Genomic DNA, 14,109 nt, shown 5'->3' with positions numbered 1-14,109 from the left:
GATTGATACTATGTAGTTTTAATAGATGTATATAATATAATATAATTCAAAATAATCAATATATTATATCAATTTCATATACGAATTATTATATAAAACTTAACAACAACGTTATTGTTATTTTAAGAAAACATATATTTGTAAAGATTTCAATTATATAGGTGTTTCTGCGCAACACGCGGACATTCGTCTAGTATATATATAATGAGAGGGTTGAGAGTGGTAGAAGAATGGGCCTTGTGTACTGGGTTTTGGGAATGATTAGAAAAGAAAGTAGAAAAAAAGGAAGTCCCCACCACCCTAACACATTACACAACCCAATGATGGTATGTGTCGTCGTTTGTGTTTCTAATTTGTTTTATAATTAATTTTGTATAATTAGATTCAATCCATAGTTTCTAGGTTCATATATGATCTACCATCTTACATGCTTATAAAGCTTGCATTTTCCCTTGATTGTCATGCATTTGAAACCCCCCACAATAATTTGCTAAAACCTCATGCATTTGAAACTCCCAAACCTTTTCACCTTCTTAATAATCAATCACACATAATCAATGGTAATTCATATGAGATAATAATTTGCTAAAACCTCATGCATTTGTATGGTATTAGAACATGTTTGAGTTTTTGGGTTTTAGACTTTAGTAATGGGTAATCCGTTTGATACGTTGAATTTGAAGCTATCTTATTCCAATTACCCAAAACAAGAGATAAATTAATAATATATACTCATGCATGTTTTGTACAAGCCCCAATCAAAATACAATATATCATGATCATATAATTAAGTGTCTTTTATTTCATTTTTGGCTTTATAACAAAAGTTTGTTTACGTGGTGAAGAAAGAAAACTTGAAGATGAATATTTAGGTTGGATGTTTATATATATTTGTTTTAAATATATAATATAGATATAAATACACAAATGTGTGTCAAATACACCCGATCACAAATTTAATGTTATAAACTACAATATGACTCAAAGTGGTTTTCCAAATATAATGTTTATACTATAATATAATATATTAGAAGAATACCATATAGTAGACGAATCCCACATGTTGTGCAGAAATTTAGTTGCATAGATAATATAACCAAAGGGCTTGTAGCCTAGAGGTACCAGGTGATGCCCTCCCTCTTAGAGGTCGAGGGTTCAAGTCCCGTTGTGGACATAGGTGAAATAGGTGTTGTTAGCTTAGGAGTAGATTAGAATTGCCGGTTCAAAAAAAAAAAAGATAATATAGTATAATTATATTTCATTTAAAATATGTTAGGGTCATTTGGTTATTACATTGTTGTATTAGGCACTATAGTCTCATATATTTTGAATGACTCTTACAAAAATGATGTATGTAATTTGAATATAACGTAATATCTTATGATGTTTATTGAATGATATTATCTTCGATTGAGCACTTTTTAATTGGAATCAACTTTATTATAGTTAAAAATTTTGGCTCCGTTTTTTCTTTTCATTAGTTCTAGAATATGATTTTTTATATTAACTTAAAATATGTCACTATCTTAAAATAGATTGAGAATGAGATTTTTTATATTTACTTAAAATACGACACCATTTTCTATTCAATAGTAAAAGTAACAAAAGTCGTTAAATATGTATTTGTATGAGGTTTAACATAAATAGACGACCACAAATGAGAATCCATATCTAATCAATCATCAACTAATTACATTAGATAAATAGATTCGTAGACCAGGTCGACTGATCCGTTTTCAATTTTGAAAAGTTCTGTTAGGTTCTTAGTAAAAAATTACATTTTAAATTTTAAACTAATAGTAAAAAAAATTCATTATTGATTATGATAAAAAAATCTGTAAATAAAAAAATATACATGCTATTTAATCGCATACAAGTTTTATGTATGGTTTAATTCACAATACATTAAACCATATATAACCATACTAAACTACATAATTATCCCACTGCGCAACGCGCGGGCATTCGCCTAGTTTTGTATAATTAGATGAGAAAATGACTCTTAAGGGTAACTAAATATCGCGTTTGTTCTCATTTAGTCTTTTTTTTGTATTCAATATACCATCGAACTTATTGTTTGTATTCACTATAACCCTTTTGACTGACTTTTGACCTGTGATAACCGGTCAAAGGGTTATGGTGAACACAAACAACAAGTTCGATGATATATTGAGTACAAAAAAAAGAAAAGGGACCAAATGAGAACAAACGCAACATTTTTTTTTAAGAGAGAACAAACGCAACAGTTGGTTACCCTCCTGATTTATTTTACGTTTACTTATTTACAACAAATCTCGCGCCATCTCATGCTGATATTAATGACTTTATTAGATTCATTCTTGCTTCTCTTTAAAACATAACCCACGAAAGAACATTATTCATACATATACAACTTTGTAATGCACTTGAATATTTATTAGGGGAATCTTGACTAAGCAGGTGCATTTCATGTTTACATTTACATTTCCAATCAAATGATTTACATGGATTCTAGACAAGTCTACAAACGAGTGGAATCACAAGTGCGGTGATTTTTGAGTTTACTTAGCTTTAAGATCGAATTCATGAGATAAGATACAACATCAATATGTATAATACCATGTAGCTTTTGCAAAAATATCACCATAATATACCTTGAGGTGATCGTTTATATTGATAAATATACCTCTAATACATAGTCATATCCTTTTGCAGAGAGATGTTGACAACTAACCACAGTAAGCATATCATAGAACATGTTTTAACGAAGTTACCCCTCCGAAACTCTCTTCATATACATTATGGCCAAAGAAGGTTGCAGTCTTTGATAATTTTGCAACTTTAATTTCATTTAATTTTTCGGGGAAAATGACTCAGGAGGGTAACCAACTGTTGAGTTTGATCTCATTTGGTCAGTTTCCTTTTTTTGTACTTAATATGCCATCGAATTGTTGCTTGTGTTCACCATAATCCATTGACCGACTATCACATGTCAAAAGCCGGTCAAAATGGTTATGATGAACACAAACAACAAGTTTGATGGTATATTGAATACAAAAAAAGAAAAGAGACCAAATAAAAACAAATACACCAGTTAAAAAATCATTTTCCCTAATTAGATTAGATCCATAATTTCTTCAGCAGAAAACACCAAGTATCTTCCTCACAATTTGCTTGTTTTTTGGTTGAAAATCGTGAATCTCACTCGGTAATAGTTTCCAAACGCCCTTTTATCTTTCTAACATATCTCTCTCATTTTTTTTCCTTCCTTTGATTGGAAATAGATCAATGGTCAATCACTTATCCACTAGTTTATGCCCAATTTAGTTGAAAACAGTTTGTGATGACACAGACTTTTATCAATTCCACTTATGAAGCAATGATGATCAACTTGAATTTCAATTTCCCAAAAGCTCTACAATGGTTGGATTCTTTAAGATTTCAACAATCTTGAATAGATTCTTGGCCCAAAAACATATGGTTCATAAAAGCGTGTAAAGCTCCCAATTCTACCTTCATTTTCTATCTTTTTGACCAGGGTCCTAGAACACCCCATTCTTTCACAATAAAACCCATCAAAAAGAGACTCTTATCACTTATGACCCTTTTTCCATGTGCTCATGTATGCCACTTTCACCTATATCAAACTATCACTCATCCAATGTACGTATTATAAAGCACAATGTACTATTTGGTATAACAACGCACAAAAAAAAACAATTTTAATGCTCCAAGCTTGTATATATAACGTATAATTACAGCAAACAATTATATGCCAATTTCTCTACGAATGCTATTAACATTCTAACATTTTTATCAGTCTCACTAGAAAATCTCCATGTTTATCATCATCGTCGTCATCATCATCATAGAGTGTATTGATTAGAATCAGGGAAGTATTTGGACAGGAGAAAATGCTTCAGTTTTATCACAAGAACAAAAATTCCATAACATGGTATCTGCAACAATGCTACTAATAAATACCTGCATCAATATATTTAGCAAAAAGAGTTATTTAGAAAAGCCGTTTTTTGATAAAAAAAACACACACAACACCTTCACTATTTGTTCTTGTAAAAGAACATACCATAATGGAGCAAATGAAGATGCGAGATCAAGAAAAGGGTAAGGCCACCTGTTTAAGATTAAAATCATGTCATTGGTTAGTGATTCCACTTTAAAAAGGTTAAATGAAGTAATTTCATTGATTAGTTTATTATAGTATCCTATTTTTTTTCCTAGTACAACATCGTTTTTTTGAAAAATCTACAATATTTAACAATTTCATCAATATACAAAATATTTTTCATGGCTATAACTGGATAGATTTTTCAAATTGTAATGTCGATAAAAAAGTAGATTCTATAAAACACAAATAAATGAAAATTCAGAGAAATAGAAAGAGGAGTTTACCAAAGTGCTATGCACGCATGAACAATCCACTGGAAAACAACAAAAACACAGGTCCAGAGGACAAAGTATGCAATTCGAAACCAAGGAAATCTCTGAAAAATAACAACTTTTTAGTCTCATAATACAAAAAAAAAATCTAAATTCTAATTTAATATCAAGAACCAGAAAATACAAATAAAAATACTTACCAAGCTATTCAATGCAGTGTCACCAAGCAAAAACACCGCATTGATGGAGTGCATATTAATAATGAACTGCACCATATAAAACTCCGCCATATTTTAAAAACATAAACCAAATATATATTTTTTCAATTCAAAAAAAAAAAAGTCACACTTACAAAATTTAAATTATAATCTTTAATGGCAAGAAATGGGACTATGATAAACCAGAAAACACAGTCAGTAAGCACAACTGCACCTGCTTGCATCTGAAAAAAAAAATGAAATATTGTCATGGATTTTTCATTTTTTGTGTAAAGTTTTTGTAGTTTTATTCGTATTCTTGGGATTTTAATCCTTTTTTTTTTACCTGAAACATGATCTGAAAAGTATACCCCCAAAAGCCGGCGACTTGGCGAGGCTGTCTTCGATTTTTAGCGCCTATGATTTTCCTAGATTGGGGTAAATTGGTAATTTCATCTCTTACAGCTTGCTCTTCGTCTAATTCCTCACTTCTGTCACCACCGACTTTGTTGTGGTATTGATAGCATCCGTAAATTGACAACATGGATCCAATCTGTTCATTTAGAAACATTAAGAGCATAATGTGATAAATTGAATTAAAAAAATAGAAAAAGATAAAATAAAACAGCTTTAATAAAGAAAGAGAAAGAGAAAGAGTGTGTAAGAAGAATCGGATGATGTTGATGAAACATACCCCAAAATATATTGTTATCAATGTAAAAGTCCACCTGTAATTACCACCCAAAAAGAATCAAAGTGAAAATATTAGAATCAATATGTTAAAAACATATATTATAAATAAAATGTATAAAATTGAAGAATCAGAATAAAGCCATTCTGATATTTTACTTTCGAAAAGTTATCAGATCTTAAAAAAAATCAGGACACAAACAAACACCATATGATTTAAAAAGAGTTGATAATTATGTCCTACTAATCAAAGTCAGGCCCCTAAGATTGGTGCATATACAATCAGTCAAATGTCCATAATACCCTTTGGTTATAAATTATTTTGAAGCAACATTACTAATTTTGTAATGTGACATGGGTAAATTTAAAATAAATTCTCTTGTGGCAAATTCAATAATTTAGTAATTGTAACATGTGAAAGTTGGTCAATTTTATCCATACTTGTTAAACAATGCATAAAGCCATAAACCACTAGTCAAATGTCTATAATACCCTTCGTATTTTTGGAGCAAATCAATACTCTTGTAAATGCGACATGGGTAAATTGGTAAATTAATAGGAGCGTAAACTAATAGTCAAAATAATTACACCCTTGGGTAAATTGGTAACATTTTTTTTTATTTGCAAAATCAGTACGTACTTAATGTGAAATGGGTAAATTGGTAAAATGAGGGTAATTCAAAGCATGTTATAAAGGAGAACTTGAAAGTTTGAATGGATGTAAGAAGAATTTAATAATACCCAACAAGATTCTTGAAAATAAAGTGGAAAAATCAAGAAAACTTACTGTGTGTAGTAGTAAAATATGCTGCCTCCATCAACAATGGCATTTAAGATAATAAGAATCAAGAGCACAAAAAAAGCAAATATTCTGAAAGTCATCAACCAAGCTGGATGGATTCCTTTCAAACATGGCTTCCAAACTTCATCATCATACAACACCCCTCCATAATCATCATCATCATTATCTTCTTCATCTTCATCTTCATTTCTATTTCTTGATTTTCCATTCAAGGGACCTTCATATTTTGTTATAAGATATGAAGACAAACACATTGCTGTTAAAACCCATACGACACATAGAAAAACTCTCCAATTTAACCAGTAATTTGAGGTTGTTGTATCAGCTCCCATCACTGGTTGCCACGTGTTCTTTGATCCTCCTGTCAAAAAATCCATTATGGTTTTCGATCACTTGTACACTCTTTTTGTTTCCAATTACAAACAATGCGACAAGAATGATTTTTACTAAAAGCGATTAAACTTAAATCCCCGAAAAAGAAAGGGAGATGGGTGTCGATTTTTTGTGGAATTTCATGTGATTAAAGTTTTGGGTATTTGAAAACTTTAAGGAAGATGAAGTTCATGAAAGGAGGCGATATATAGGAATGAAGGAAGTCCAAGAAAGACAAAAACTGATGCATTTTCTGCAACATTAATGGCTGAAATGAAGTATAACATAAGATTCTAAACTTTAGGATTGAATTTGCACAAAAAGATATGGATTAAATATGAGAGAAATATTGAAAGAAGATGAAAAGATGTGAAGTTGTTAATTGCAAGCAAAGGAAAGATGAGGATACTTACAGGAGAAAGCAAGGAGGTGTCCAAGAAGAAGAAGAAGAAGAGATGCTTTGCTTCTTTGGTTTGGATATATTAATTATGTATTTATATCAAATTTTTTAAAAAAAATTAAAAATAATAATAAATAATAAGAAAAAGGGAGGGTGGTGATGTTGTGCTTGGAGTATAAGCTTCTGTTTTCTATGTGTTTTATATGGGAAGATTTTGGGGAAAGAGAGAGCTCTGTTTTATGTGTAGTCTTATTATGTCGAAATTCTAATATAAATATAAAATATTCTTCTCCCATGCAATTATTTTATTCTTTTTTCATGGAGGAGTATTTGTCACCTGAGTTTTTCCATGAAATTGAAGAGAGACTGTGGTGGGGCCATTATTAAAGTGCTTTTGAATATGGATTTTGTGTTGGATTTTGCATTTTTGCTTATGCGTGTTGTACCCCATATCTTGATTTTGTAAAATCTAACTATTTTTTTAATGATATAAAACTTTTAGTGTTTGAGTTATATATAATATTAATACTTGGGTTTATTGTATGTTCCAAATATTTTTTTGAAGCTAAAAAAACATGAATGTATCCGAAAGTCAATAAGCCTAAACTATTTCTATGTTTTAGGGAATAATATTAACTTAGAATCTTGTGAAAGAAGTTATAACTTTCCATGCTCATACAAGGAGAGAGTAGTGGACCCTTAAATTATCTTAACTTTCAAAAATATCAAGTATTTTCAATATGTAATATTTTTTAATGTGTAAATTTATTACAACGATATATATAATGTTGAGGAAAAGGAAATGATGCATAAAATATGATTTTGTACAAAATTGTAATAATAAAAGCTAGCAAAGTGAAAATGAAGTGACTACAAGAAAGACAAAAGCTTGTATGATTCCTTATATATAGAAACTTTTTATAAATCTACGTGGAAGAGATATTGATGGCAAACTTAAAGACAAAAGTCATGTGATTATTTGATTGATCACAAACATAATCTATTTTAATCATTTACATGTAAGATTATATCATGGTTCATCATTTGCATAAGACATAAATTAACAACTTTAACTTCCTATTTAAATTACTTTATGATGATTCGAGATTTTAACGGTTTATACTTTAATTATATGCTTTGTTTTTGTAATTTCTACTAATATATATATTTTAAGAAATTGGCAATATTCAGCTTTACTAAAATAACCTTAGATTACTAAAGATGAAAATCGTAAACTTGCCCAGAATGGCATTTTAGGAAGCTTATATGTTTAAAAAAAATCAGTAGGAAAATCATGCTCAAATATGGAATTATGTGAATATTTCATAAAGTATGTTCATATTAGGAGGGTCCATAAGTTTTCTTTGGGAGAAATATTCCCATACCAATAAACACGCAAAGTATTCCCCTATCTACTCTCTTTTTTCCAAAATAGTAATTCTAAAACCTGGAAATAAATACGCTGATCTTAAAATATTAAATATGGATGGTTTTTTTACTTTAAAAAGATATACAGATTTTTTTATCGTGTGATTTTTAACAATAATAATCTTAAAGAAGCAATTTAAAGTTTTAAAGTTTTAAAATTGTTAATGTTTAGATTTTACTATAAAAAGTAGATGCTTTTACTTGAGAGGATTATAACTTCTTTTTTCCTTCCATAGACTAAATTTAGCTTTTGTTTATTTCATATTCTTTTATTCCCCATTTTCCAATTTGTTTTCATTATTTTTATTATAAGTAACTGGAATCTGGAACTCATAGTCACACACTCACATGTTAGTTTTTTTTTATTATATCATACAGATAATTTTCACATAATAAAATTTATTAAAATGTCGCAAATGATAGGAATGACTTATATTGTCTAATACACGTATATCAAAAATATGAAAAATCATTATATGGCCCTAACGATTAACTTGTGAATTTTCATCTATCAAAAATATTTTATTACTTTATGTTATATAAAATCATTGCAAAAGTATATAAAAAGCAATAAAATTATATAAATAAAATTGTTGGTCTCATTAATAAGTCGATGAAAAAAGTTGTCTTTGGTATTGTGACAAAAATTTAACAAATAAGTTCTAATGTTGTAGATACTTTACATTTACAACAAATAATTAAATTATCAATATATTTTTTATATGATTTTTTTGGATCCATCATACGGTTAACAACATTATTATTTAAAACATGGAGTCATGACTATAGATGTTTATCTGTAAAATAGGTTGCGGTAAATTGCCATAGAAACCACTTGAGCACACCAAACATATAATTTGTATGCGTAAATAGTTATATGATATGTAATGTATTAAAAAACGGTTTTTAGTTGAACTGGTATGGTGATTGGTTTTCGGTTCAACCGGTTTAACCGTTTCGACCGTCAGGTCAGCCGGTTTCTATATTTATCATTTTTTTTCCTATATTTTACACATAGATACATATATAAATTATAAATTTGATGTTTACAAGTTCAAACATTAAAGACACATAAAAATAAATTGTAGATGAATCCAAATACAATAAAGTAACACATAACCCATACATTTTAGTGTTTTATATTAATCCATATACGTCAAAAATAAAATAAAGTATAATACCGAAACAAAATATAGTTTTAGATGAATACAAACACAACAAAAAAACTTTATAACATTTATCATGTGTTTTTATTTAGAGAAAAACTAAATAGATTTGAAAAAAAAAATCATCAAAGTTAATAATATAAATAGTTTTTTCATTTGTTTTTATTCGGTTCAACCGGTTTATTTTGACCGAAACAACCAAGTTTTTCTAAAAACCGTCCGGTTCAATCCGGTTCAGAAATCGACGTAAAACCAGTGATAGTTGAACCGTTCATTTCCCCGGTTTTCAGTCCAATCGGTTGAACCAACCTCGTCAAACCGGTTTTTAAAACATTAATCATATGTGTTAAGATTTCATTTCCTGAAGTTGAGTTTTCATAACTGACCATAGTTTTTAAAAAAGAATAATTATAGACAGATTATAATATAAATTATCAGTTATACATCAATTTGTAGTTTTTAATCCCAATGTATCATATGTTAAAAGATAAACATGATACAAGTTAATGCATTAAACCTAACAAAATAAATAAAAAAAAAATTGAATACAAAATGGATGGCATATATTTGTATAACCGTATCTATTCATAACTTATATATATATATATATATATATATATATATATATATATATATATATATATATATATATATATTAAAGCGTATGTATATGTTTCCGAGCTTTTTTATATTGTCATGTTTAGCAAGCTAAGAAGTAGGTTCTAAGTTAGTTTTATGTAAAAACTACTTAAACTGATTTTTTTTCAAATGTAACCTTAATTAACTATAAAAAACATATTTTCTAAATACTTTTTTATGTCATTTTATATATTCTAACTAGCTTATCAGCTAGTTTTCATCAAACATATTTTTTTATCAACTAGCTAACTAACAGGTAGTTTTTCAATAAGTAGTCCAAACATATAAAACATATAATAGACTAAAACTTAAGGGTGACAAAAGTCGACACGACATGAAATGAAATTGTGACAGAATTAAATTTCGATTTCATGTTCGTGTTTTGTATGAGAAAAACGACGTTGTGCCGAGTTGTGTTCGTGTTCAAAATTCGTATATATTCAGTAGCCTTCTATGTTAATTTTCTTTTATCGTGCTACTCGTGTTTAAATTATTTTTTACAAGAATTTACATACGACATTATACCAATGATTATTTTATTGATATTTTTTGTTGTGTTATTGTGTTTTTATTGAGTCATGTTTGTGTTATCAAACAAAAACACGCTATTGTGTTGTATTAGACAAAAATACGAAACTGACTGTGTAATTTGACACCTTTACTAAAAATGCAGCGTGTGTTACAAAAAAAAGTTTCAAACTGTATATCATATCTTATCAGGTAAAAATCCAAAACAAATACGGAGTAAAAAACATCCTTACAGTCACATACACACAATAAAAAACATACTATAATCTTATTGTATAAGATACATATCTTTATTTATTTCCCCAAACATAGAGAAACTTATAGATATTAATCTCAGTGAAAACAAATTTTAAAAACACGTGTCATGTTCCAGCAACATGGTGTGTGGGGACACATGAATTCAGTTAATCATCTTATTTGCATGCAATTTAGAAAGCACATAAAGCATGAAGATAACTACACAAGTCGTAAAAGCGTGAGGACTTCCTTCCTAGTGGTGGTTCACTTGTTGATTTCTCGTTTTCACTCATGAATAAAACTAATTCACTCAAAATTCATGAATGATCAACTGCAATTACAGTTTTTTTATACATAATATTACTAAATAGCCATGTACCCGAGATTTTAAATTACAATTATAGTACTTCATGATTCATATTAGAAAAAACTAAAGAAACCAAAACACATATCCATATATAAATCATGTCAACTAATTTGCATTTGATCAATGGTGTAGGTAGGTACCTTTGAGCTTCGTAAATGGTGACATGAATGCAGGTAACCGGATTGAAAGCATTGCGATCAGAGGAATACGAATACAGTAAAGCTCTGCAAATAGGATGACTAAATGATAAGAGCTAGCATTCACATTTTTAAAGAGGCCAAAGTTTGTTAATTACCCAGTTAGAGTAAACATTCTATAGCCAAACTTTTGTTAGCAAGAGGGTTGTTTGTGTTATATAAGAGGAGTAAAGCTTGAGCAAAACTAAAAAACGAAGATGATGAATTCCCAAAAAGTAGTGTAAATGGAAACACTACACATGTACATGAAATAAATGGTTAATAGGTCAATCAAGTTTACATTGTAAAAAGGACAAATCGGTTGGCAATCAGTTCATATGTTTTGTGCAGTGTACCAGACGAGCTAGCTAAGCAAGTGTTTAACGTAAAATAGTAAAAGATTTAACTAATTAATAATATAAATAAATATATACTATTTCATAGAGCATAAAACTAAAAAAACTTGGATAATAAATAAAATTGATAGCTGAATTAGTCATGGATGTAAAAGTTTATTATGAATTAGTAGGAGTGTATGGTATCCCAAGTCTTCTAAAAATATTTCACAGTCAAAGATATGATTTGTGCGGTCAAAGACTATACTTGAATATTACAATACTAGTTATAATGTACAGAAAACACGGATTCAAAAATAATTATATTTTTATAGTAAAAAGTCATTATTATTATTAATTATTTATTTTAAATAAATTACTAATTAAAAGATTTATATTTTTTTTATTTATATAAAATTATAATTGTTGATTCAAATAAATATATGAAATTATTTTTCAAGACATATGAGATAGTATTTACTTGTGAATTAATGAAAAAAATAATAACATTGTATTCTGTGTATAGTTTAGATTAATTCTTTCATGTTAATGCACCATTGATATTCTTTATGTATTTTTATCATGTTGAATGAAAAAGTTATTGGCTTATCCACACTTTCGGGAAGTATTCGTATATAATTTATCAATCATTCCTAATCCTTCTTTTTTTTTTTTTTTTTTTTTTTTTTTTTTTTTTTTTTTTTTCCTCTACTAATACCCTTCAGATTACTACGAATTAAGATTTGTAAAAAAGCAATTAAATTATATTTTGTTTACATTTATACTTGTTCAATAATTCAAGCATAAATACATATTTTACTTATATACTACAATAATATTTATTGAAACATTATATTTATGCTTTTTTAAAATAATTTTTTATATAAGTTTTTATTCAAATTATACGGTTTAAAACACAAAAATATATATTTATTTTTTTATAAAATGGTGAGAAACTAACATTCTTAAAAACGTTTTTTAAGTTTTCATAAGTATAAATATATTTTTTTGTTTTTAGAAGTAAAAATATATTTTTAGAGGCATAAATACATTTTTTTAGAAATATAAGTACGCATTTTTATGATTTTTTAAAAGTTATATATATATATATATATATATATATATATATATATATATATATATATATATATTACGTCTTTAGAAGTAAAAATATATATTTTAGAAATATAAAACGTACTATTATGTCTATATAAGTGAATCAAAGAAAGACCTCATACCGGACAAACTTGAGCATCCACTTTACTAGCATTGCATCACCAGATGTTTTGTTCGAAGCATAGGCTATCACTCATCCTCTCTGCATGACAACTGCTCCCAATCTGATGATTAATGCATCACAGAACACCACGAAATCCTCAACTACCTCAGGAAGTGTCAAAACCGGCACTTCGCAGAGTCGTTGTCGCAGAGTCTCAAATGTAGTCTGTTGTTCAGGGTCCCACCGGAAATCCACCCCGTTCCTCATCAGACGAGTGAGGGGTACTGCAATCATGGAGAAATCTTGTATGAATCTCCGGTAATACCCAACCAATCCCAAGAAGCTCCTGATATCCGAGGGAGATTTCGGAACCTCCCACTGCATAACCGTCTCGATCTTGGCCGGATCGACCAAAATCCCCTCCTGGTTAATGAGATGTCCAAGGAACTGAACCTCTCGCAACCAAAACTCGCATTTCGAGAACTTGGTATACATCCGTTCTCACCTCAAGACTCCCAATAGCTCGCAGAGACGCTCCTCATGCTGTTCTCTGGTCTTGGAATATACCAAGATATCATTTATAAACACGACGACTGAGCGATCAAGCATTAGCCTACATACCTGATTCATCAGATCCATGAATATTGTCGGCATGTTGGTGAGCCCAAACGACATCACCACGAACTGGTAATGTCCGTAACGAGTCCGGAACGCAGTCTTCTCCACGTCCTCCTGCCTCACCCTGGCCTGATGGTACCTTGACCTGATGGTACCCAGACCTCAAGTCTATCTTGCAGAACCAAGATGCTACCTGTAGCTGATCAAAGAGATCATCAATCCGCGAAAGTGGATAACGGTTCTTCACCGTCAACGTGTTCAACTCTTGGTAATCAATGCACATCGGGTGTGAACCATCCTTCTTCCTTACGAAGAGAATCGACACTCCCCACAGAGAACTGCTCGGACGGATGAACTGCTTGCCTAACAGCTCCTGTAGCTGAGATGACAGCTCTAAGGCGGTGCTAATCGGTACGGCTCCTTGGCGATAGGGGCCGCACCTGGCACAAGGTCGATCCTGAACTCGACCTGCCTCTCCGGAGGCACTCCGGGTAACTCTTCCGGAAACACATCAGCGAACTCCCTGACGACTGGAACCTCTAAAACTGAGACCTG

At 29.7% G+C, this 14,109-nt stretch overlaps 1 protein-coding gene across 2 annotated transcripts; it reads right to left on the bottom strand.

Annotated features, from left to right (window-relative positions):
- Positions 1 to 3,688: 3,688 nt before the first annotated feature.
- LOC145102515 (UDP-N-acetylglucosamine-N-acetylmuramyl-pyrophosphoryl-undecaprenol N-acetylglucosamine protein) lies at positions 3,689 to 11,429 on the bottom strand. Of its 2 annotated transcripts, none has more exons than XM_079039921.1 (9): positions 11,347 to 11,429; positions 6,055 to 6,430; positions 5,272 to 5,305; positions 4,924 to 5,130; positions 4,733 to 4,822; positions 4,581 to 4,646; positions 4,393 to 4,484; positions 4,067 to 4,114; positions 3,689 to 3,963 (listed from the first exon to the last, which is right to left on the bottom strand). In XM_079039921.1, exons 1-9 carry the CDS (start codon positions 11,396 to 11,398, stop codon positions 3,846 to 3,848), a joined length of 1,083 nt encoding a protein of 360 aa, XP_078896047.1. In that variant the 5' UTR covers positions 11,399 to 11,429; the 3' UTR covers positions 3,689 to 3,845. The 2 variants fall into 2 exon arrangements, with proteins under 2 accessions (XP_078896047.1, XP_078896048.1); XM_079039922.1 differs by lacking the exon at positions 11,347 to 11,429 and adding an exon at positions 6,855 to 7,079.
- Positions 11,430 to 14,109: the final 2,680 nt, after the last annotated feature.

The sequence above is a fragment of the Lactuca serriola genome, chromosome 4 (genome assembly GCF_051521515.1).
Source record: "Lactuca serriola cultivar US96UC23 chromosome 4, Lser_US96UC23_V15, whole genome shotgun sequence".
Classification (NCBI taxonomy): Eukaryota; Viridiplantae; Streptophyta; class Magnoliopsida; order Asterales; family Asteraceae; genus Lactuca; species Lactuca serriola.
The sequence above is the reverse complement of the archived record's forward strand: the minus strand, read 5'-3'. Positions and strand labels throughout refer to the sequence as shown.